The sequence below is a fragment of the Protopterus annectens genome, chromosome 4.part0, assembly GCF_019279795.1.
Source record: "Protopterus annectens isolate FY-2018-M chromosome 4.part0, PAN1.0, whole genome shotgun sequence".
Lineage (NCBI taxonomy): Eukaryota > Metazoa > Chordata > Ceratodontiformes > Protopteridae > Protopterus > Protopterus annectens.
In genome coordinates, this window is record NC_056733.1 from 302,975,901 (window position 1) to 303,002,484 (window position 26,584).

Below are 26,584 nucleotides of genomic sequence, written 5' to 3' on the forward strand. Positions count from 1 at the left end.
TTCCCTAGTGGGAAAGGGGTTTTATTCCAGGATGTTCCTGGTTCCTCAAAAGGAGGGCACTTGGAGACCAATTCCGGATCTCTAGCTGCTAAACTCCTTTCTCAAGTTGCCTTTTTTTGGATGTTTACTCTTCAAACCCTGTTTCTTCTTTTACTACCGGAGGCTTTTTTGGTGTCTTTGGATCTGAAGGATGCTTACCTTCATATCTGTGTTAACTTTCTTTTGAGGAAATTCTTATGTTTCTCTGTGTCTTCCTTTCATTTTCAGTTCTCTGCTTTGCTTTTTGCCCTCCCTACTGCTCCAAGAGTATTCACAAAATGCCTAGCTCCTGTGATTCTTTTCTGCAGTCTCCAAGGCATTCAGATTTTTCCTTATCTAGATGACTTGTTGCTTCAAGCACCTTCTCCCAGTCGCCTGTTACAAGATCTGGAGTTCACCATCTTTCTTCTTCAAAGTCTGGGCTTCACTATCAACTTCCAAAGTCTGTCCTGAATCTCTATCAAGAGCATGTGTATCTGCGATGCAGGATTCAGACAGTGCCAGTGTTGGCCTCTCTTCCACCTCCAAATGTTTTGTCATTGACGGCCTTCTTTCAGTCTCTTCTTCCTCCAACTGTCATTTGGGCTCTAGGGTTCATGGCCTCTTCTATTCCAATACTTCCTCTTGCCAGACTGCATATGCAGAAGCTTCAGTGGTACCTCAAGTCATTGTGGCTGCAGCATTGTCACCCCCTGGATTTCAGTGCACCTATCCCTCCTTGTCTAAAGAAGGAATTTGAGTTGGGAAATCAAAACTTTGCTCCCAACCCAAACTTACCCTTTCAGCCTCCAGTCCCTTCTCAAAAACTGCTCACCGATGCTGCAGACATGGTGGTAGGGGGTGTGACACCTCTGCACTGGCCCAGTAATCAAGGAGCCTCAATTCTCACCACTGCCAACATCTAGGTGACCTGTACATTGGGAGGATGACAAGTACACACACAGTAAAGTGCAATTTCCCTTAAGAGCACAAAGAGACCACAGTCAGTCTAGGGCTGGTTTCTCCCTCTTTCTCCATATCCCCAATAAGACTTCCCACTGGCAAAGCTATAGGGTTGAGATCTCAGTTGAGTAGTCAAGCCAAAACCTCCAGCACCCTCTCTGTCCAACCAGTGCTTCGTGTCTCTGCCCAAGTAGCCAACACACACACACACACACACACACACACACACACACACACACACACACACACACACACACACACACACTTTGAGATTTCATTTACATACAAACACACACACACACACACACACACACCTGGGAAAGGCTGGCACAGGTTTATAGGTCATCTGCCTAGACAATAAGGTAGTTATCACTGCCACCAACCACTCTTATTAGCTACTCTAGGCCCTTAACAAAGGGTGTCCAATACTACTGTGTAATGTTACTAATAATCCAAATGGTAGTTCTGACCAAGCACCAAACTATTAAAATATGTCTCACAAATATCAGCCACAAAGATAGGTTTAAATATATTTAAGAACAAATAATAAAAGAATAAAACAATACTCAAATAAACAAACACAGTTACTTCAGAGTTCAAAATCATATGAAATATTTTAAAACAACATTGAAGGACAGTCTCAGATAAATACAGTAAACATCTAAAGTAATCTTTATTATATTCTTATCTATATCTAAAAGAGATGCTATGCCCTAAATCTTACTTACAGACAGGCAAGTGCAGATGATGATGATGATGAGTGGATGTTCTTGCTAGGTCCAAGACAAAATACAGAGTCTCTCTTGGAAAGAGTTCCCAAATTAATATCAAATATTATGCTGGGCCACCTTGGATGACATCACTCTGTCACCTGACTTCAGTTCCCAGGCTAAAGAGAAACTTAACAGAATTTAACATCTCTGTATGAGAAATACATATCTCTCAGATCTTGGAAGTCATAAAACAATAAAACACTTACAAAACAATGCAGAAAGCACCCTAGTTCTTGTCATCCTGTCTCCTTGCTGCATTGAAACAAACATTTCAAACACAACCATAAAATAATTTAATTTCAACTTATTTTCTTGAAGTTTTGCAAGTTAATCTTCTATGTTCCAGCACGGTATGCTGGGGTTACCTTCTTGAAGATCAGTACATAACTTACAGTTCTGTATAAATCATATCAATATTCGCAAATGACATATAATTATTTACAAAATTCCAGATAGCTGGGCTGGCAGCATGACAGGGAGCTTTATTTTTTTTTCACATGAACGTTCAGGATCTCTGTCCCCCCATTAATAGTTAGACCATATCAACATCAAATAGATGAGAGCTTTGTTTCTGGCCTTCAAGTTTTTCACCCCATGTTCTCTCCAGGCCCATTGAAGGTGTACACAGACAACACTACAATGACGGGGTATGTCAACAAGCAGGGAGGCACAAAATCTTACCTGGTCTTCAGGATGGCTCTTCAGGCTTGGGAGGTGGCTCTCAGTTATCACTTACCTGTTCAGGTAGTATACATTCCTTCAGAACACAACCTAGTGGCAGAATCTCTGAGCAGGTCCAGAACACAGGCTCACAAATGGATGCTTCACAGAGTGGTCTACTTCAAAACATCTAAAACCCATAACATCTAATTTCATAACTTCAAGACCAGAACATCTAAAACCCATAACATCGAATTTCATAACATCGCAAATTTGCATCAAAACATCAAACACTACAAATCACATAAAAATAACACCCCCTCCACATATGATACCACCAAACTACCAAACACACTTTTTACTATGTTTCTGCAGGGGTGCAAGCCCCCCTGCACCCCCATGTGGGGGGTTCCACACCCCCGTAAATTAAATATAGCAACTCTGAGATTGCACTACAGTGGGAAAAGGTTAATTTCCTAGCCTCACTGTATCACAATCACCATAAAGAATTTACACATAATGTCTATATCACTTACCTGTTTGACCTAAAAAACACATACAGAATGGCAAAATACACACTATATAAAGAGTATTAATTCCTACACTATATAAATAACTATAGAAATAAAAACTACAACATCTCATAGTGATACCACAAGATTAACAGATTAAACTATAACATTTACATATATGCTGATACACTATTAAATATTATACATTTTAGATGTTATGAAATTTGATGTTATGAGTTTTAGATGTTATGGGTTTTAAATGTTCTGGTCTCAATGTTATGAAATTAGAGGTTACGGGTTTTAGATGTTTTGAAGGGGATCCTCACAGAGACATGTTTCTGGACATTGTCCATTGGTGAGGTGGTCCTCAGGTAGATCTTTTCACCTCCTCTGTGAACAGGCAGCTCCTTCTCTTCTATTTCAGATTGCCATGTTATCTGGTGTGGAAGATGGACCCCCTTTATTTTCCTTGGAAGGGGGTGTTTCTTATACTTTCCCTCTTCTTCTTCTATTTCCAAGAGTACTGCAGAAGACTCCCCAAAAAATCCTGCTAGTGACTCCCTTTTGGCCAAGACAGTACTGGTTCCGCCTCTTAATGCATCTGGCCAGGGGAAATCACCACAAGTTACCTCACTGGTTGGTCCTCCTCACACAGAACAAGGGGTCTCTCATCCATCCTCACTTGTCCACTCTTCAACTGACACTGTGGGTGATAAGGTTTTAATCCCTTTCAGGCACCTCTTTTCTGAGAATGTGCTAAGGGTTTTACAGGGGATAAGGAAACCCTCAACCAGGAAATCTTATATGTTCAAATGGAAAAGATTTTCTGTCTGGAGCCACGCTCATAACCAGCACTCATTTTCAGTGGGGGTCCCTTTGGTCCTCTCATTTGTGTGAGTTGCTCCAGTCTGGTCTATTCCCCTGTGAAGTTTGATTTGTCAGCCATTTCTGCTTGTCTGCCCTTCAGCTCTCATTCGGCTTCTTTTCTTTTACACAAATGTACTTTCAGTTACTTTAAGTTTGTTATGGTATTTTTTTACACAACTGTACTTTCAGTTACTTTAAGTTTGTTATGGTATTCTTTTACACAACTGCACTTTCAGTTACTTTAAGTTTGTTATGGTATTCTTTTACACAACTGTACTTTCAGTTACTTTAAGTTTGTTATGGTATTCTTTTACACAACTGTACTTTGTTACTTTAAGTTTGTTATGGTATTCTTTTACACAACTGCACTTTCAGTTACTTTAAGTTTGTTATGGTATTCTTTTACACAACTGTACTTTCAGTTACTTTAAGTTTGTTATGGTATGATTAGCCAATGCCATTTTTTCAAACAATGGCTGATTCAAAATCAAATGCCCAAAGTCTGCACAAAAGAACGTTTATTTTCTCTAAAGGGGAGGGTCTCTGCAAGCCAACATTTACCCCTTAAAATGCATGGACAATTACGCTTTTTTTTTTTTTTTTGGTTTCAGGCAGTAGAACTGGGTTCAACCAACCCAGCCATGTATATCTCCTTTTAGTTAGCTACATTGCATCAGACTTTTTTGCATGTAAGAACGTGTAATAAATTCTGTATCTCATCATCACTGGTTATTACCCCTTCTACGTGTGCAACAGTATGAAATATAATAATAGGTAAACTTCAGTGAAAAGAAGTCCAGATGACTGACCTACCCACTCCAAAGACGTGTTAGTTTACTTTTACCTCAATATTCCATATAATTACTTCAAGTAGGGTAAAATAATTGGTTTGGATTAACTGTATCATATACCTCAATTAATGAAGGATGTTCAAGCCCCAAGCACTGTCTTTGCAGAGTACTGTATGGAGATCAGAATTTAAATGATGTCCTCTTCTCAGCCTTTAAATAAAGATTAAAATAAAAAGGGGCACTACAGTGTTTCCCCTGCAGATATGATTCCTCATTATTCTTGTGAATGTACTCTCGTGGACAGCCATGGCTGCTAGTCAGAGGGCCACTTCCATGCCCAAAAAAAAAAAAAAAAACATTGCTACAGTGCCTGTCACCCCTGCAGCTGGATTCAGTTAAAATAATAAATGAAAGCTGAAATGACTAGCTAAAAAAGGGGTGTATATATAACATTTACAAATGTAAACACAATTAGAGAGTAAAACTAATCATTAATAAAAGTAGTGCTGTATTCCAAATAAAACTTCAAATATAAAGACAGAAGCTGGTGCTGAAACATATTAGTATCACTTCAGAATGTGAAGGTACCACAAAAACAGGAAGCCTGTGTAAGGCATTGAACATGATATACAATAAACTATTTACACTATGAAGATAAAATGACTTACACTGGTTCGGAGATAACTGGATGAAGGATAACTTGTGGTGCTCTATTCTGTGTCTCAGGAGTGACATCTTGAGGTAAAAAAAAAAAAAACAGAAACAAGTTAAAGCATCAGCTTGTTTTCCCAAGTCTTGTAATTAAGCCATTACCATTAATTACGTACTGCTAAGCACAATGTAATATTTGCACTATTGAATGCAAAGGTGTTTCATATCCAATGTAACTTTGCCAATATCTTATTACTAACTAAAATGATTAACTAAAACTAATGATACTAAATGAAATAGATGAAGTCATTAACTATAAACCTCTATGGCATCTGGAATGAACCAGACAATCTGAACTTACACTACTATAACCAGTATTAACCCCACCAGGAACAGCTTTACCAGCTATTCAGCAGCAAAGACTGGGATCATCCTTTGGCCAAAACCTTATCTTTTCCAAACATCTGCATAATATCACAACTGTAGTACTTAATCAGCTAAGATTAGAATACAAGTATTTCAGTCTCCTTCCCCTAGATGCAGGGACAGCACTAGCAGTACAAATTATAATGCTCAAACCTGAACACAACTTGCCATTATTTGCAGTAATGTTTGCAGAGAAGACCTACAATCTCTGTGTTACAGTGAAAGAAAGTTGAAGGTACATATCATTACATGACCCCAAAGAGTTCCATTGCAATACGCTGAAAACAAAAAAAGCTGACTGGAAACAGTAATGGCCACATCGACACTGCTTCACTTACAAACTACTAAACGGTCTCTACTGTCCATCAGCTATAAAAGTACTTGACAGAAAACCAGGTTATTCCCTTTGACCTAATCTTCACAATGCCATATTTCTAATAAGCCCTGTTTCACAAAGGCTATAGGTGAAAAAAAAAAACATTTTCAAATGCAGCACCAGCTGCTTGGAGCCGATTACCATTCAATAAGCTATGAAAAGAAGTTACTGCAACACCACAGTAAGGCGTACGAGTCTCCATGTTTGACACGTTACTAAAAAAAGCCAGGCAACTTATAGTAATACCCATAATTGTTAATAATTGTAACCTTTACACTTATGGTTACAAACTCATGGCACATTTGCATATACTATATTCTATGCATATAAAATTACCACTTCCTGTTACTAAGCCTCTACACAAAATCTGCTTTCTGCAGTCCTTTATGTTATGCAAACTTAATCCAAGTTTTATGTTGTACCTAGGGAATGAATCAATCATTTAATAATAATTTTTCTATATACTGTCAACTTTTGTATTTTAGCCATCACATATTAATTAATTCTCAGATAAAGTTGTGAATGTCTGTAAGGCCCAGGTCATATCTGAAAAGGGTCAGTAGACCACCATACCACCCCGGTTAACAAAATAAATAAATAGATAAATAAATAAAGTATTCTTGCAACAAATGCAACCTGAAATACATTGTAACTTTTGGCCTTGTACCCAAGTCATGGTTAAATAAGGTCCCTAAAAATCAGTCAAGCCCTCCAATTAATAAAAATAAATCAATAAAATAAAATATTTTTTTTAGGGTAGAAGCTTCTGAATATGAAATATTGGCTTGAGAGTTCAACACTTCTGACCACTATAGCCCATTACATGGGCATCAGTCTTTCCTTTGATGTTAACAGTCTTGTATTTAGTTAATTTTTTGACTAAAATAAACTAGGATGCAGATGACATTGTGCAGTGATTTTGAAAGTATCATAAGGCAAAAAAATCTTGCATGTACAATGTGCCAAGAAGTATCATAATACATAACAGCAAAGCTGAAAAGAGGGTTGCCACACAAGACTGAAAGTGACAAAAGATGAAAAAGTGACCTGAAAGGAACAGCTGTTATTGAAATACGAATACAAAACTGTGTTAGGAAGTGGGGAAAAAAAAACAGGTGATACTTGTTAGCAACAGGAAGCTAACATATACATTAAACATAAGTCATAAAGTGCTCAGGTAGACACTGTAAATGCTATGGTATTGGTGATTCCATGCAGAGGACAAAAATGGGAGGAAAAGTACAGTTATAAATGACAGATCTGATATCTATGACCACTTTTTTTATGTTACAACATTCTAGATGTTTCTGGCAGGTGTGTACACTAAAGGGTTATGCAGTAGTATCATATCTCTGTCAAAAATGGGTTCCAGTCTGTTTATGTAGTGCAAAGTTTCTCCACAAAGCAAAACCAGGATTCATTTCAAGGAAAAATAAATCTTTACTGAATGGCACTGCCTGCCAGGACATTAAAGATAATAATAAATTCTACATCAAATATCTTACCATAGGCCTTAGAAATGTCCATGCCTCAAAGCAACAGCATGGACACTTTATTAAGCAGCTAGCCTTCATCCTTGGGAAATCAGCTGGAAGCATATGTGAATTTATTCATGTACTTCTAGTCAAATATTTATCAAAAGATCCATGCTCAAGAGCTGCAGATAAAGTCATGCAAAATATTTCATTAAGTTAAGCAATCCCAAATGCCAATAATTAGAGGGCTGTAATGCACAGGAGTTCAGCAAACATGAGTCCATGAAAGCAAACATGAGTCCATGAAAGCAAACATGAGTCCATGAAAGCAGGGGAAAGTCAGTGAAATCAAACCCCACCTGTGCATTGACATGCTGCATTATGGAATGAAATAGTATCCAATTAAAGGTTAGTTACCTGGGAAAATGAACTGCTGCTTGTATTTGTAGTACTGGGAAGCTTAAAAGAGAAAAAAAAAGTACAATCATGAGTAAATGAGACAGTTATTTTACTAGAGACAAACATCTCAGTTAAATTGTATTGCTGTTTCTTAATACTCATGCCACTGTGTTAATGCTTAATGTCTACAAAGAGTTGACTAAAACAAGGTTATGCTTGTAAATTAAACAAATGTAATTGCTAAAAGCATAATATCTGTATGCAGACACAATGTCCCTTAGAGATAAAAATCTCTTCCTTTTGAGATAAAAATCCTCCCAGTCATATATGACATTAAGGCAAGCTAATGATTTAAATAAGTGTGAAAGTAAGCATGTTAAAGCAATAAATATATCATGGTGTTTTGCTTAAGGTTTCATTCTGTAATCCATCTCTCAAAGGAATGGCAACACACAACATTAAATAAATATAAATAAAGTTATCACAATGCTGTTGTTGTCCTTTCCTAGTACTGGCAGTTACCGTCTGGAGCTAAGGAACATTTCAAGCTGAAATCTTTACACTCTTTTATTTTAATTGCAGCACAAATGGAAATGTTGCCATCCTCTCACTCTTCTTCTTAAATTTATCAGCAGAGGACCCTGCTAAGATAACTCTGGATTGCCTTTTGAAAAGTTTCAAATACTCTTTTAGCGTTGAGCACAGACACCTAGCAGATGGCTAGTAAAAGGAATGCATGAAGACATGTATGGAGATGTAAACTTAGAAAAAACAATTTGTAAAAGTATTCTAATATAAAAGGAGATGGTAGGACCTGCATTAGGCTATATACAATAACTGCACAATCAGTGGGAAGTCACTATTATTCTCAGAATGGGAATAAGATGACAAAATGGGGAAGTTTTAAGCGCTGAACAACAATCAATACAAAACGGTCACAATGTTAACACAAACATAGGGAGTAAATATAAGGTAATATCTTGCCTAATTTATTCTTCAAAGCGGAAAGAGAAAGGACATGCAGTATTTAAAAAAAAACAGTGTAAGGGTAAAGATAACTCTCTTCAATATCACAATTCTGTCTAATAGCCATTTCTATTTGCTGAATTATATAATCTCAGTTTCTAGAAATACAGACAGACACATACACACACACAAAGATAAAATAATGTGCTCCACAGATATTACAAGACAGTTGATTCTTGAGAGTAAATTACAAAATCTTAAATATGACATCCACACATTTTCTCATAGCAGGCAGGCAATTTTCCTGTGCCAAACATAGATGGCTTCATTCCCCAACTTAATATATCCCAACAATAAGGACAAACTCATGATTTTCTACACAAATCAAATGAAGTGCTCTACTGGCTGTTTCAGTCTGACATTAGAATTAAGTATATGGTGTGGACTACGACTGACCCCAGTAACAACATTTAAAAATATAACTCCTGCACAGATTTCACATTTGTTGTTAGCAGCATTTTATCTGTTCATATGTGACATTTTGCATTAGTAATGTTATCATAATCAATACTAATGGTCCATAATATACTGTATTATATTGGCTATAGAACAGGAGTAATATGCCTCTAAAATGTGTGGTGCAGTGTATGGGAACATTCCCATGAATAGGTAGCTAGGCAACACTTTATATTAATTGAGTAATTAACATGTTACCTGTCAATTAATGTCATATAAAAGGAGATTGCCTGAAAGCAACAAACTAAGAAGGTAGTTCTTCATTGAATAATCATGTGAAGGATGAACATAGGCACATAGAGTGAGGGACTAGTTGGGGCTACCTGTGGATGTATATATTTCTATCAGCTGAAAACTGGGTCTGACAGATGTGTGTAGCTTTTCACTTTCCTTTTTGTTATAAGACAACATGTTTCCTGCAGGGACTGTGCGGACTGAGTTGTGTTAGTGAGGAGCAGCTTAGTTACTGTTTATTTTTCTTTTGAAACTGCAACTCCAAATGGGCTGATATCTAATTTGTATAATATTTATTTTAAATTAACTGGGTTAGTCCAACTGAGCCTGAACCCATTTTCAGTGGAAACCCAAGGAGAAAAGCTCCAGTACATGACAATCATTATGAAACAAAACATATTAAACATTACATAGCTTGGAATATTCATTGAAACAATGAAATTGAAAACATAAATTAATACATAGATTGAAGACTTATGTCGTAACATAATAAGAAGTTATGTCTTACCATAACGTTCCATGTTAGTTGTCTTCTTCTCGCCTTCTTTCTTGCTGGATGGGTTCGGAGCCGATCCTCGGCTCCGACTCGGCCTATACTATAGCTCGAGAGCTATTTATACCGGCTCGAGGCAGCCCTATATCCCACAATACCATGCGCTAACTCCCCAGATCTCATTTGGAAGCTAAGACATAGTATAAATAATAATATTATAATAATAATATTATAATTCTCTTTTACGAGAATAGATTACCTGCTAGTAACACTAAGGATACAAGGAACAAAACGCAACATATTGTATCTCCAGAAATGGAAGGACTCAGAACCTCGAGTCTATCCAGGCTAGGGGGCAGGAGGGAGGGACGCAAGAAAGAAGGCGAGAAGAAGACAACTAACATGGAACGTTATGGTAAGACATAACTTCATAATGTTAAGTTGTCATTCTCGCCTTCATTCTTGCTGGATGGGACAGCGTCCCTAGCATCTTAGTCCTGGGTGGCTCAATGAAACAGACTCCTGTGTACAGTGGAACCAAAATCAGCTCTATTTATGGAGGCTAAATCAAGTTTGTAATGGGCAATAAAGGTATGTTTGGGAGCCCAAGTAGCTGCTGCACAAATGGCATCTAGTGGTAACCTTGCTTGAAACGCCGTTGAAGTTGATAGTGCCCTGGTTGAATGAGCCTTAGGCCTAGAGGGAAGTTGCCTGTGTCTCAACTCATAGACCAAGGTAATAATAGATGTCAGCCATCTGGAAAGAGTAACCTTTGATACCGGAAGCCCTTTCTTGCCTGCAGCATAAGAGAGAAAGAGCTGGTCTGACTTTCTGAATTGTTTTGTCCTGTCTAGGTAATACCGTAAATGGCAATGAACATCTAATGAATATAATTTTTGTTCAGCCATGTTGGTATAGTCTGGGAAAAAGACAGGTAAATCAATGGAGTGGTTTAGATTTGCTTCCAATAAAACTTTTGGTAGGAAGGAAGGGTTTTTTTCTGAGAGTTACCCTGTCTTTATGAAAAACCAAATAAGGAGGACGGACAGACAAGGCTTGAAGTTCCGATACCCTTCTGGCAGATGTTATAGCTACTAAAAACAGCGTTTTCCAAGAAAGAAGTTTGAGGGAGCAAGAAGCTGCAGGTTCAAAAGGGGGCAGAATTAGTGAAGTTAGAACTAAGTTCAAATCCCATTGTGGGGGTGGATCTTTGACTTGAGGTCCGAGCAAAAAGATGCCCTTGAGAAAGGCTTTACAGAGTTTGTGGGACATAATATTTGCTTCTGAGAGTCCAACATGAAAATTAGCAATGGCCGCTAATTGTACCCTGATAGTGGCCGATGATGACCCTGAATGAAAAAGCTCCGCCAGAAAGTCCAGAACCTCATGAATGGGTGTATGGAAAGGATCTAAGGACCTAGTTTGTGCCCAGTGTGAAAAACGCTTCCATTTACTCGCATAAGTCTTCCTAGTATTGGACTTATGGGAGGCCAGAATGATATCACGAACAAGAGGAGAAATAAGGGGAAGCCTGGCTATGGCTGGAAGTGGAGCAACCAAGCTGTGAGGGTGATGGAATGTAGAGACTGATGCAGCTTGCCCGTGAGGTGGGTCAACAGATCCGGAAGGGGTTCCAGATGCCAAGGCTGTTCCAGTAGGTATTTGTGCAGGAACGGGAACCAAACTTGTCGAGGCCAAAACGGGGCAATGAGGATCATTCTGGATCTCAAAGCGGTTGCTTTCTGAATTAATTGCAGGATCAACGGAAAAGGAGGAAAGGCATAAAGAAGACCCCGGGGCCAAACGTGAACAAGAGCGTCTCTGAGGAGTTAGCCTGGCAGAGGAAAAAGTGTGAAGAAGTCAAGGCACTTGCTGTTTTGGGGAGTTGCGAAAAGGTTGCAGCAAAGCTGGCCCCACTTCCAAAAAATTCCGTCTGCTACCACTGCTACCGCTTGGTTTAGAAACCACTCGTGAGGCATGAGGATAGTTCTGCTCAATCTGTCTGCTATGACATTGGACTTCCCGGGGATGTGCGTTGCTATCAGAAACCGTTGAGATGAAATCGCCCATTGCCAAAGTCTGAGTGCTTCTCGACAGAGGGGATAGGACCTTGTTCCGCCCTGCTTGTTTATGTACCACACCACAGACATATTATCCGTTTGAATTGCTATAGTCCCCGTGGGAAGAGAGCTCTGAAGGGCTTGCAACGTCAAAAGCACCGCCCTCATCTCCAGGACATTTATGTGCAGGTGGCATTCTGACTGTTGCCAAGTGCCCTGGACCGTCCGGCCCTGATAATGCCCCCCCCCACCCGATCAGGGAGGCATCCGTTGTGACAGTGGCAACTGGAGGGGGAAGAACAAAGGGTCTGCCCTGAAAAAGCTGAGGGGAAACCATCCACCAGGAGAGATGTTTCTTGCAAGATGGGGTTATCAAAATGTTGTGGGTCATTGGTAGCTGTTGAAAGGACCACTGAGAAAACAGCATCCACTGAAGGAGCCTCATGTGGAAGCGGGCTAATGGAAGTAGAAGAATCGCTGCCGCCATGAGGCCCAACACTTTCAATACTAGCTTGACCTGAACTTTGTTAGGCTGAAACAGGGGCTGAACATTCCGCCTTATGTCTGTCACTCTCTGAGGTGGTAATGTTGCAGACATTTCTGTGGTGTTTAATACGGCGCCTATAAAGTTTATACATTGACAAGGTGACAAGGAGGACTTTGCAAAATTTTTAGAAATACCCAGACTGTTGCAAAGTTGAATAGTGTAATCCCTGGCCATTATGAGATCCTGTTTGGTGGTAGTGGAAATGAGCCAGTCGTCTAAGTATGGAAACACCTGGAATCCTTTCTATCTCAGGTGAGCCGTGACCACTGCCAAACATTTGGTGAACACCCGGGGGGCTGTGGTGAGACCAAAGGGCAGGGCCCTGAATTGAAAATGACTGACTCCCAGCCGGAAGCGGAGAAACCTCCTGGAGCGCCTGTGTATCTTTATATGGTAGCATGCGTCCTGGAGGTCTAACGAGCACATCCAGTTGTCTCTGCCCAAAAAGGGTAGAATGGACTGCAGTGTTACCATCTGAAATTTTGTCTTTAGTACAGAGTTGTTTAACCTGCTGAGGTCTAAAATGGGTCTCCATTCTCCTGTCTTTTTTGGTACCAAAAAGAATCTGGAGTAAATTCCGGATCCTAGCTGATCTGCTGGGACTGCCTGGATGACTCTTTTTTTCTAACAGCTTTTTTACTTCTAGCTGAGCCTGACCCCTTTGTGCGGTGGTACATCTGGTAGGGGTTTTGGCAGTTGTACCGGAGGGAAAGTGAAAGGGATTTTGTAACCCTCGGATATGATCTTCTGTACCCATGTGTCTTGGGAGAGGGCTTGCCAGGCTTACAGGTACAGAGATCATCTTCCCCTGACTGCCTCCGAAGGCGGACAGTCGGGCAGCTTCTCAGGGATGCTGAAAGGGTTGGTCAGGAAAAGATTCCCTAGAGCCCTGGTTCTGAGGACCCCCTCTGCCCCTGGGGCGGCGTCTGTTATTATTTCCCCCTCTGCCTCTAGGGGGAAATTCACCACGTGTGGCAGGCGCGACTCCCTGAGGTTTGCGGAACCACATCTTTCCTCCCTTCTGTCCCTTAGAATAAGGTCTAGAAGGCATGGAAAAACGGACTCCCACGGCAGAGAGAGTCTTACCATCTTGCTCACATCTGGTGAGGGTATTCTTCACCTGAGGTCCGAACAATTCTGAACTGTCAAAGGGGGTGTTGGTGAAGGACGCCTTGAAGGGATCGGCAAAGTTACAGAGTTGCATCCAAGCATGACGTCTCAACGCAACGCCTGTGCCAGCGGCCCTACTCGCTCCATCGGCTGCATAAGAGATAAGCCGCATGGAGGAGTTAACAATGGAGTTCAGGGTAGCCAGCTGAGAGTTTATTTCATCCTTAAACCCCGCAGCAGAAGGATCCTGTACCGTTTCACCCAGCTCTTTGAACAAGTCTCTCTGAAGGCGGGTGAAATGACATAAATAGTTCAGCGATCGCATAGAAAAGGTCGCTGAAGCAAAGGTCCACTTGCCGTACCTGTCCATGGTCCTGGACTCTTTGTTAAGAGGATGAACAGATACAGAAGGATCAGCCAATTCCTTCTTAGTGGCTGCTGCTACCACCATAGCATCAACTGAAACACCTTTGGTGAAAAAGGATTTGTCATCTGGTGCAGAAATAAATTTAGAAGGCCTCCTAGGGGTAGGTTCCATTGAATCAGGAGCTGCCCATGCCTTTCTAGCTACTACCTCCATTAGTGGGTCGAAAGGGGGAGACACCCAGGAGGTGGAAGGGCGAGATCCAAAGGCATCAAGGTAAACCGACTCATCCTCGGAAGGTTTGAGAGTGGACCAATTTTCCCTCTGTCTTAGGATTTCCAGGATGTCTGAAAAGGAGACATCCTCAGAGGGGGATCTGGGGGAACCTTCCGACTCATCCAAGTCGGTGTCTGACATGACAGACTCAGGGGAGTCTATGTGCTTCCTCTTGCACTTTCTTTTCCTAGGGGGTTCCCCTGAAACTTCAGGAAAGCCCTCGGAAGAGGAGGAGACACCCAAGGTCGGTACCCTACGCTTTGGATCTCTGCTGTCAGGTGTAAGAGGATGGCCAGAGACCGTAACAGGCACTACAGAGGGAGGAGCCGCAGAACTTAACCTTGGAGTGGACACTGGGTCCAGCACACTCCTCATCACCTCGAAGGCTCCCCTATCAGATACCAAAGGTAGCACCGGCTCTGAAGAGACTGGAACCGCCCCCGGAACCGACAGAGAAGGCTCCAAGAATGATGTCGGGGCCGAACTAACCAGAGCTGAAGCTTCGAGAGGGAGAGCAGGGTCAGACAAAGGTCCGATGCCACTCGCCCCCTCGGAGCCGGCAATGGAGTCTCGGCACCCCGACCTCTCCACGGATGGAACCAATGAAGAGGTCGGAGCTGACGACACCGGAGCCGAAGGAGGAAGTATCGGCTCCGACGTGGGCAAGGTCACGGTTCCGACAAACTCGGGCTCCGAGCTCGAGAGATGAGTTGGAGGAGGAATGGATAGCTGTATCAAAGGAAGCACAGTCTGGTGAGATGGACTCTGGAGCATTTGGGCCAGCGCCTGAGATTTTATGAGTCTACTGACCACCCTCTCGATGTCGTGGTCGGAGAGCCTGGATGACCTCAATGAATGAGTCCTATGACTCTGCTCCGATAGGAGAGGGGACCTCGGAGCCGATCTGACAGACTCTAGCGAAGGGGACCTAGAGCGCTTGCGCGCTGAGGTAGGCTCCGATGATGGTTTCGGAGCGGAAACCACTTTACTCGCCTCGGAGCCAGCCGGAACCGAGGTCGGAGCCGTCTCGATAATGCCAGCCCTCGTCTCAGAAGCTGGAGCCGAGGGTTTGGCGGTTTTTGACGACTTCCCCGAGCCAGACTTGGACGGGGAGTCATCAGGCTTTAACAAGCCCCTTAGGATGAGCTTGTTATGCCTTTCCTGCAGGACTCTTGAACTAAATCCATGACAAATGGAACAAGAGTCCTGCAGGTGTAAAGGCCCCAAGCAATAGACACAAGAAGTGTGACCATCTGTCAGAGATATTTTCTGACAGCACGAGTCACACTTCTTGAATCCTGAAACCTTAGGGTCCTTTGACATCCTGACTAAAAATAAAAAGGAACACAGTCAGTCCACACACACACACTTATTTAAGTTAAGGAGAACTGACTAAAACCCCCACACACACACTGAAAAGGGTGGGGAAAGCTAAGGAAAAGCCCGTAGGCCCAAGATAAAAACTAACTAAAGAAAGGGAAAAAGGGCTACCGAAAAGGGTAAGGCAGTTAGAAGGGACCTAAAGAAGGGTAACTAATTGGAAAAAAACTGAATATATATCTGAAAAAACACTTACTGACCAGAGCCGGTAAAAACAGACTACCTCACAGCGAAGCGGCAAACGAGATCTGGGGAGTTAGCGCATGGTATTGTGGGATATAGGGCTGCCTCGAGCCGGTAAAAATAGCTCTCGAGCTATAGTATAGGCCGAGTCAGAGCTGAGGATCAGCTCCGAACCCATCCAGCAAGAAAGAAGGCGAGAATGACAACTTAACATGATGATACATCACTAAACTGAATGAAGCAGAGAAATAAAATAGTGGAACACTCTAGGGAGATAGAGCTGATGAAAATATATAAATATTATAACAAGAGTAAAAAAAAAGGGGGGGGTTATGTAGGATCCTCGCAGGAGCAGATCCATAAGTTAAAAAGGGTGTCTTTTAGTTGTTTTTTGAAGCTATTTGTGTAATACTTCTTACATTGAAAGGGAGTTTGTTCCAGGCTTGAGCCTACTTATTTGTATAGAAGTTTGCCAGTGGTTTTATTAGGTTTCTATATCCAGGTGATGTTGGTCAGAACTTCAGAGTGAACAATTTGGGGTATAGTAGGATACTAGAGATAACTGGGAGGGGCAGGTAGTGGGTTTGTTGAGGATGGAGTGCATTATTTGAAGTTGTATTAGAAGGTGTTGTTGGGGGAATTCTAGCCACTGTAGGTTCTTTAGTGAAAGGCAGTGGTGAGGGGTGTAAGGTAGGTTTGTGGCAAATCTTACAATTTTGTTATGCGTTTGTTCAAGTTTAGAGATTAAGGTAGATTGTAAGTTTGTTAGGACAGAAGAGGCATAAAGTAGGCTGGCTAGAAAGTATGCCTGTGGTCGAGAAAGTTTGGAGTCCTAGTCAGGATTTTTTGTTCCTGTAAAGCAGACCCAATTTTGGTGTGTGTGTGTTTTTTTATATATAGTGCTAAATGTGAAGGTCAAATTTTAAGAGATTCTCAATTATAGTACCAAGGAGCTTTGTGTGGGATTCAACTTTAATGACCCTGTTATTAAGAGATGAGATGTTAAAGGTAGAGTTGTGATGAGAAAGAGAATTTGGAAGGAAAAAGTTTGTTTTTATTGGGACTAAGTATGAGCTGGTTTTCGGTAAGCCATCTTTCAACAGATAGGAATGAGTTGTGGGTAAGTGTGTGAAGTTGAGAGAGACTGTCAGAAGAAGAGATTAGTGTAGAGTCATCTGCATACTGAATAAAACAAGAAAGACTGCAAGCTGTGTGAAAGTTGTTAGTAAATATGTTAAATAGTAGGTGTCCAAGAATATAGCCCTGGAGAACACCTGTTTGAATAGGTAGAAAAGGAAAGAAGGAGGTGTGCCTTCTGACAGACTGCAGCCTGTTGATAAAGTAGGTGGAGATCCATTCAAGAGGAGAAGTGGAGAGGTTAAGGTCAGCTAATGTTGTTAGTAGCTTACAGTGTGAAACTGTGTCAAAGGCTTTTGAGAGGTCTAGGAACAGACAAGTGACAAGTTTGTTGTTGCCTCTAGCTTCAGCTACAGTACATATGAAAAGATATAAGGGCAGTAACAATACTATGGTTGGGCCAAAACAGTGTTGGGTTTCAGTCAGAAGGTATTCTTGAAGAAGAAAGTTGAGAAGCTGTTTGTGTATGCATTTTTGAGGATTTTTGAAAATGGGGACATAATGGCTATAAGACTGAAATTGGAAGGATCAGTGAAGTTTCCTCATTTGTGTAAAGGTATGGTATAGAATGTTTGCCAGATATCAGGCACTGTAGACTCTTGGATCAATCTACTGATTAGTACAGAAACTGGATAAGCTATTTAGTCAGTAGCGAGCTTAAGAAGTGAGGGGGGGGGTAAATGATCAGTTGAAGGAGAACATGGTTTTAGTATCTGGAGGATTGATTTTATGTAGGCAGTGGGAACTGGCTTACATGAAAAGGGGGTTTGTCAGCTGGTGGAGGCAGAGGAGTTGGGGATTGGTGTTGGGATCTATGCTGGTTAGTTTGCAGATGGAGTCAATAAAGTAGCAATTGAGAAGGGTGGTGGTTTCTTATGCATAATTATTTGAGTAGGGGTTTGGTGTTGTGGGAAAACCAGGGTGAAGTATCTTATTAATACTTCCCAATAAATTGTGTGGACTGAAGTAGCAGTTAGTCTGGGCATTATGGTAAAAGTTTTTCTTGTCATTGTTAATTTGTTTTTCAGTGAGGTTTCTAAGTTCTTTGTAGCTCTCAGGATCCATAGGGGATTTAGTTTTTAGTCAGGATTCCCAAGTGGTATCTCTTTTATGCATAAGAAAGTAAGTGTCCAGTCTAAGTCAGAATACAAAATAAATACATTTTATATATTTTCTGCTTATGTTTATTTTCTAGATTTATTATATGTTTACATTACTGTGGCAACTGTGTGTATGAAACAGATTTGTTTTATTACAGTCAGTCATGTGAGGTACACAGGGTTCAGACACTGTCTGCATGGATAAATGCAACTGACATGACTGCCATGTGATCAAGTTAAACATTCTTTAATCTGGCTTTACAGAACAATTGTGCAATTGTGTGAAATAAGCTGAAGTACATTATTCTGCAGGATGTGTAAGTGTGAAAGAAGTTGAAATAAAGATAGATTATATATACATATACTGCCTTAGTATTTGCATTGAATGTGAAGATGTAATAATAGAATGGATTCTTCTTTATGTGCATGCAACTTTTCTCCCCAGGAGAAGTGCCCAGCTGGATGAGCCTGGTAAACAAAACAAAGTAAATAAATGCATTACTCAGACCATTATATTATTGCAATCAACATCTGAGGTCTACATAATCAGAAAAGTGGCTATAATTGCTGGGTACAGAGGTTATCTGTGGATGAAAGTGAATGACCCTGATATTAACTGATTAAATTAAACAGTCATTAGTCAGGCTATGCAGCAATGTATGCATTTGTGCAAAGGAAGCTGAATATTTTACAGTGGCTAATTTCTGTCAGGGGAAAATCAAAGTCAAAGTACGCACTCTGACCATTTATTTGAATAACAATTACTCATTTGAGGTGTTCAATGTCAACAAAGTTCCTAAAGCTGCTGACTAGATGGTTGTATGTAAGACAGACACAAATGTTGTTTGATCATGTTAAACAATTAATCTGGATTTGAATGACTAATGTGTATTTCTGTGAAGACAGATGAATACTTCATTGATGACATTTTTAATTCAAAAAGCAGGCATCTGAAGTGTACACAGTCAATAAAATGTCTATGATGGATCAGTACAGAGGTTGTCTGTGCATGGCAGATACTTTGTCCTGCTTTTGCTTGATTGTAATTAAACGGTAATGTAACTAGTTAGTAGGACTGTACATTTTTTTCTGAAATCGTTGCAAAATCATCATTGCTATTATTTATTAATTTATGTGGGATGAAGTTGTTGCAGAGTATTTAAGGGTAACATATTAGACACAATTTATTTCCCTTTCTATCACAGTCAATCATCAGCATTGTACAAGGTGAGGCTATCTTTGATAGTCTAGGCAGGTTATGTAAAAGCATCTGATAACTGGCACAGGAGCAAAAGTAGAGTTGCCATGTCACAGCATTTGGTTTACTGGTTGAGGTTATGGTTGTGTAGCTGCCTACTTGGAGTGTACAGGTTGTTCCAGTCTCTTTGTGCAGTATATGCAGCTTCTCTGGTTTCCAACAACAATGAAAAGACATACCTAATGTGAATGAATGTTCCTCCATTTTTCTTCTGCAGTAAAAGTATAGTGTAAGAGAGAGTGCTTGTATGGGTGTACACTGGTGTGCATGCATGTGTGTGTGTGTTTTGTCACAGACCTGCTTTGTCAAGGAGAATGCCAGCATGTATGTGCATGTGCAAAAACAAAATAACAGACTTTATCCTCAGGTAGACATACAAACAACACTTTAAATAATTAGGCATAAAATGCATCACATAACATCCTTAACTACACAGTCACTTATGTCCAGATGGCCACAATATATCAAGCTGTAGAAGGCAATTCTGACTCAGACTTAGTGTGGAGAGTACCGTCCAGTCTAAAACAAGTCCTGGACATATTACTCTGCATTAAATGCCTAGACTTTCTCCTAAAATTGTCGTTCACCCATGAATTTCAGTGGTTCAATTTTACATGTCCACAGTTCTGCACTCTGGATGATTAGCTACATATGTTTTACACCCAAAGTACTCTAGTAGCTCTTTTATTAAAAAATACATAGCCTGTTACAGGTTAATCAAGTGGACAAAAAAAAAACATTCATTAAAGACAAAAAAAATCTTTTGCATCAAAGCAAAAAAAAAAAGAAAAATTCACAGCATTTTTGTATGAAATCACCACTAGTGTAACACTGTACATAAGCCTAAATCGTGTAACAGCTGTTACTACACTGGTCTGGGATAGTATTCTTCTGTTACCAGACCAGGTAAATCATTAAGATACTTTAACAAGCAAACAAAAATATTCCTTTCTTAATATGAGAAAACTCAGTGAAAAGCACCAACAAAGTTTCTGCTGCGTTTAAATTAATTATGTCATTCAGAAAAGTTTCTGTAATGCAATCACTGAAATTTTTCATCCTTCTTTCTACATATCAGCTACTAAACTGCTGACCTGTCACTAAAGGGCAAATCTTGATGCAATTTTTAAGTAGTTATGTGACAAAATGAGCAAACCAGTAACTCTCTGGTCATATTAGTACATGACCTAAATGTGTTTCTGCCAAAAAAAAAAAAAAAACTATTAATAAAAAAAATAAAAAAATAAAATAAATACAGAAAAGTAACTCTGATAATCCAGCAAGTATTTCAGCCTACAAACAATTAGGAAAAAAGCAAGTCAGTAGTGGCAATGAATCCTTACATGTAATGAGAGAAAGGATAGCAATTTATGTATCTGAAGTTTCACTGTTAAGGAGTACACATATGATAAATAAGAGAAAGGAAAGATCAGTACCTGGTAAGTTGAATTGCTTTTGTTGCCGCGTGCTCTGTGGGGAAGGGTGGAGTGGAGATGGTGGCGTAGCAGTGGGGGGGAGAGGAGGAGCTGGCGAAGAAGGCGTTGATGATGTTGTGGATGAAGGATTGCTGCTGGAATCTGGTTGATATGGAACAGGGATGTGGTCCTAGAAGGACAACAGAAAATAAGCAATTGTGAATGCCAATTTTAATTGATATAATAGTATTAATGTATGAACAGTTAGCATGACATTACTTCCCATGACAAAAAAAAAACCTAACTCTTAGAAATGTCACTTAACATAATTAAGAGGGCCTCAATCAATGTGTATGATGCAGTTTTGGAGCAAGAATAAAAAAATAAAAACTACCCAAGTTTAAAGACTGCATTCACAAAGTTAAATGCATGCTGGTACCCTTCGGTGTTCTGCCTTGCATTTTAACATTTTTTTATGACCCTACCTAATGAATAAAAGTAATTACACATTCTAAAACTTGTACTGGAAGCAATTAAGGAAATCAAGTATTAACTCATACTATGTATTAAAAAATACAGGTGCTACATTTAGAATTTATGTGAAGAAATAGTTCCAATGATGGTCTCAAATAAAAACAAAATGCTTATATTATACAGAACTAAATTACCAGATTGCATCCTGTACAATGGAAGCAGGTTCATAACCTAGGTGGGCTATCAATATGTTTCCACAGATGTTCAAGATACAGTTATTATGACTTTTTCATCACAAACAAGGGTGAATATCTTTTGTAGTCTTGCTCCAAACTTTAAAACAATCACCTTGACATGAATTTGAACAATACAAATCTCACACAGGAGAAGTCCAAAACAGATGCCTATATGGCAAGTTACAGGGGAAAGATACTGAAAACAGTTTTATGCCACACATTTTGTTTGATTTTTTTCATAGAAAATGTTAAGACACACTGATGAAAAGATACACACATATAGTGATAGTTAATGTCATCCAATAAAGAGGATTCTTGCCTACTGCAAAAATTAGAAAGCAAACAGCAAATTGGTGAAAACTGAAAAAGGTTTTGCAGAGTTGTTATACCAAATTAAATAGAGACACATAACTTAAGCTTTTTGTCAGTCACAGTGGACCTGATTACTAGAATCCTGTAATGAAGGCACCACCCTGCGGATGATGGCACATTCACTGTAAAACTGTGACAAAAGGATAGAGTCGCAGTCATTCTGTGAAATCATCATTCAGGATGGAGTTATACAGTATTAGTGACGGTTCATATGACATGAGTACCACAGCTAAATGACACAATCACAATCTGAACTTAGCATGTTAAGAAGTGAACAGACTATGGTAATTTGCTGAAACTGCAACAGAAATATACACAAGTGAAACATTTCACTTGTTTCATTTCCCAAAAGGCTCTTCCTATGAAGTGAAGACCTCTGTCTCTCTCCGATAGAGGTACAACAAGGCTGTGCAGGAAGTAAGCATGATAGTCATTACTGCAAAAGTGCAGAAAATAATGACGGACTGTTTTTTTTCCACATTGAAAAAAGGATGTTTTTTCTTTACTTAGGAGTCGATACTCTCAGAATGGAAACCCACCAATGTTTAACACTGGGCAAACTGGCGGTGAGGGACTGAACATCAAAATAGCATTGACTAGGTGAAGAAAATGCACTGACTGGTTTAATTTAAAGTGGGGTATTTAAGGTACTATATTGTGATGAAATGAGTACCACCAGAGAGACTTAATTTCATCATTATGGATAAGATGGATAGTAGACTAAGTGGGAAGACAGGATATGAATAAATTAGCCAAAATGCATTTCTTTATTTCAGATACTGGGCACTGGCAGACACAGAACCCACAAGTACTCCAGACCAATGAAGTTGACACCCATGGAACGGTAACACTTGTGTATATAGTTCAAGAGAGTTTGGACTAGAGTTTGGTGGACATAGTGGGAGGATGGGAAAATGAATACAATTTAAAAAGAGGAAAAGAATCACATTTGAGACCTACCTTAAAAAAGGGCAGTTGTTTTTATTTTAAGAATCATACATTGGCAGGACGGGTACCAGTAAATATGCAAAACTCAGATTTAACTAATATTTTTGTATTGGTTGATAGACACTTGGGACCATGAATAGTTAGTGCTAAACCAGTGCTGTAAATCAGAACTCTAATGGAATGTTCACTGTCGTAACACAAAGATATGCACTACTGAAAATCAATGACAGTAAACATATATGACCCCAGGTCCCTTCAAAAACCAAAAAAGTAAAAAAAAAAAAAAAAAAAAAAAAAAAAAAAAAAATGTTTTGGAGTTGCTTGCTCTGAGGATATTTCTCAAAATAGGCACACTGCCTTGTCAACCTTTTTTATCAACATTACAAATGTTGATATTTGAGCATTTCATTTTTTAGTACATATTTTGTCAAATATTGGTTTGGTTGGCAAAAGTGTAGTGCACTCTAATTTGTAACATTGCCTGATTGAGTGAATGTAGTTTTTAGCAACATTTTGTCTTCTGAGCTAAAGTAAGATAGAAAGAGTGTGTGTCTGTTTGCAGTGGGAGAAGTGTGTATGTGCATATGTTAGAGTTAGAGAAAGGGTTGGTAAGAGTTGTAGACTATGTGTACGTATTCAGAAAAGGTTAAAGTAAGAATACAGGTTAGCTAAGGGGATACGTTTAGTGTGTTTGCAACTGTTTGTGTGTAATGGTTAGAAAAGGGTTTGGGTAAGAGCTTAGGTTTACTGTTTTTGTGTGTGTGTGTGTGTCTGTGTGTGTGTGTGTGTGTGTGTGTGTGTGTGTGTGTGTGTGTGTGTGTGTGTGTGTGTGTGTGTGTGTGTGTGTGTGTGTGTGTGTGTGTGTGTGTGGGTGTGGTGCGTGTCTGAGTTGTCTTCTGCAGTGGTAGTTTTAAAGAAAGAATTTTTCTAAGTTAAGATGTATAATTAGGGTTTGGGGTAAGAGCACGCTTAGGGTTAGGGCTAGCAGGTATACACTATAATGGAGGAGGTGAGTGTATCCCTGCAGCTTTACCTTAGTAACACTTCCTAACCCTAATTCTGCCTCTTCCCTAACTATACACCTTACCTTAGGAAACCCCCTTTCCATAACACTATCATTATCAGACAAATTTGATTTTGAACCTACTGTGCTAGGGTTATGGTTTGTGCATTTCCTTGCTTTTTCTGAATTTACTTTGTCAGCAAATGACTGGTCAGCATGTTGTGGCTGATGTTTTTGCGTTGGTGATTTAACATGTCAACCATTCATTATGTAGTTATGCATACCTACATATAGATATGTGTGATAAATGCACTTTCAAGTATGGACAAGCACACGCACAGGTACAGGCAGACACAGATTTGTTTTATCATTGCCCATTCAGGGCAGAATATAATTCAGCAGACTAACTTTTTATTGGTATATGCTATACTTCATAATGCAAATATCAGTCTAAATGAATGATTATACACACATAAATAAATGACTTTATAAATTATTAAGGTGGTATACTAACACAGCAGCATGTCTTTTCTGCAGATAATTAGTAATAATGGTACCAAAACAGTAGATGGTAGAATGATCACTGCTGGAGTAGCCTAAGCTGGTTTACTATTGAAAATGTGAACGGCACTTGGGCGACAGTCGGATAGTCGAACGTATAAGGTCATAAACAAGGATGTCGAAGACAAAATAATCAATCTAGGAACGGTTTTAACATGGGTCGAGGTAGGTGTTCAGTATTATTCCCAACTACAAACATCTTCCCTACCTCGACCCATGTTAAAACCGTTCCTAGATTGATTATTATGTCTTCGACATCCGTGTTTACGACCTTATATGTTCGACTATCCGCCTGTCGCCCAAGTGCCGTTCGCATTTTCAATAGTAAACCCCCTAAGCTATATGTGTTATATTCTGCATTGGATATAGCAGATATCCAAAGCTTCACGGCACCATCTATGTGCCCAAGCCATTAGTCAGCTCAGCTCAGCTCGAGATGACTAAAAAGACATACTTGAGAACCAAGCCTTTTAGGGCTTTCATGCCAACTGAGAAAAAAGCTAAGCCCTGAGAGGACATTGTTAAGAAAAGAAAAGAAAAGCTACATGTCCACATCCTGTCATAGAAAACACATAAAAGACTAGGGTGATTGCAGGAAGGAATGCCTACTGCAACAGTCATCACTCAAACATCAAAGTTGGAATAAAAGCACAACAGAACGCTTCGTTTTCCCTGGATGTTTTTTTCATTTTATTTTACTCAAACATCTACTTACACAACAATATTATGGTCTTCATGTTGTGGTGACCACAGCTGCAGTAGCCTAAGCTATATAGGTAGATTAACATAGTTTACAACAGCTGGAAAGTAGAAAGGAAGGGTCCAGTAGCCCCTGGAGAATGGTTCTAGCAAAGTCTGTTCTACATCTGGAGAAGGAATCTAGTTAATAGTGCTTTGTAAAGGTGATCTAGTTAATAGTGCATTATACATGTTGGTTCTTGAAAGAAGACAGGGAGATGGATAGTTGGGCATGAAGTAAACTCAGATACTACTGTAAGCATAAAAGGATTAGTTCTCAAAGAAACCCTTTCTCTGTGAAAGATGAGATAACAATGACCCATTGTAAGAGCTTGCAACTCAGATAATCTTCTTTGAGTGGTCACAGCAATCAGCAAAACTGTTTTCTCTGTTAATAACCTCATTTCTGACAGATGAATTGGCTCTAATGAAGCAAGTGTTAGTTCCTCTAACAAAATTAAGTGCCCAAGGAGAAGCAGACTGCTTTCTGAGAGGTTTCTTAAGTAGTATCTCTTTCAAAAACTTTTTGCATAAGATTGCATTGAAAGAGGAGGATCAATGGTCAGACATGCTGAAATGGCCAACAAATGAACCTTGAGAGAGTAGACTGGCTATAGGACAGTTAGTCACACAAATACTGTAAAACTAGAGAAAGACTAGCCCTTATTGGGTGCTGTTTGTTTTGATGGCATCAGACTATAAAGCCTTTTTCCATTTGCTTGTGTATGGCGTTTCTTGACATCATTACTACCTGCTGTATATCCTCAAAAAACAGGTGCCTAAAATATTTTAAGACCCTATCATCCAGGCAGTTGGCTGAAGGGGTCTGGGATTGGGATGCATCAACACCCCTTATCTTGCGTGAATATATCCAGTCTGTGAGGTAACTTGTGGTAATTGCACATGACCAATTCCAAAAGAAGGGAGAGCCACTGTTGCCTAGACCAGAAGGAAGAAACCAAAATTATCTTTGGGAAATCTTTTTGAATCTTCAGAAGTATCCTGGAAATCAGTGAAAAGGATGGAAAGGCACATAGGAACATTTCTGCCCACAGAAAAGAAAAGGAATCTGTATTTCAGGTCTTCTCACATGAAACCTTGGAACAGAAGTTTGCCAGTTGACTACTTACAGAGTTAAAAAAAGATCTACCAGAGGAATTTCCCACAGATAGATCAAACCTTGGAAGGTCCCTGATTCAGTTTCCACTTGTGTCTGCCTTGGTCCTGCTTAGCTTGTCTCCCACACAATTTTGCTGTGACAGAATGTAAGATGCATATAGAATGAGAGTGTGCTGTAAAGCT

At 39.8% G+C, this 26,584-nt stretch overlaps 1 protein-coding gene across 3 annotated transcripts in view; it reads right to left on the reverse strand.

The window, feature by feature from the left end:
* KSR2 (kinase suppressor of ras 2) overlaps positions 1–26,584 on the reverse strand; it is a 2,556,886-nt gene that overhangs the window by 768,594 nt on the left and 1,761,708 nt on the right. For all 3 annotated transcript variants that reach the window (XM_044068294.1, XM_044068293.1, XM_044068295.1), the window contains 3 exons: positions 20,972–21,140; positions 7,930–7,971; positions 5,253–5,319 (listed from right to left, as the gene is read on the reverse strand). In XM_044068294.1, the coding sequence (XP_043924229.1) occupies positions 5,253–5,319; positions 7,930–7,971; positions 20,972–21,140 (278 nt within the window). The remainder of the gene's footprint in view (positions 1–5,252; positions 5,320–7,929; positions 7,972–20,971; positions 21,141–26,584) is intronic.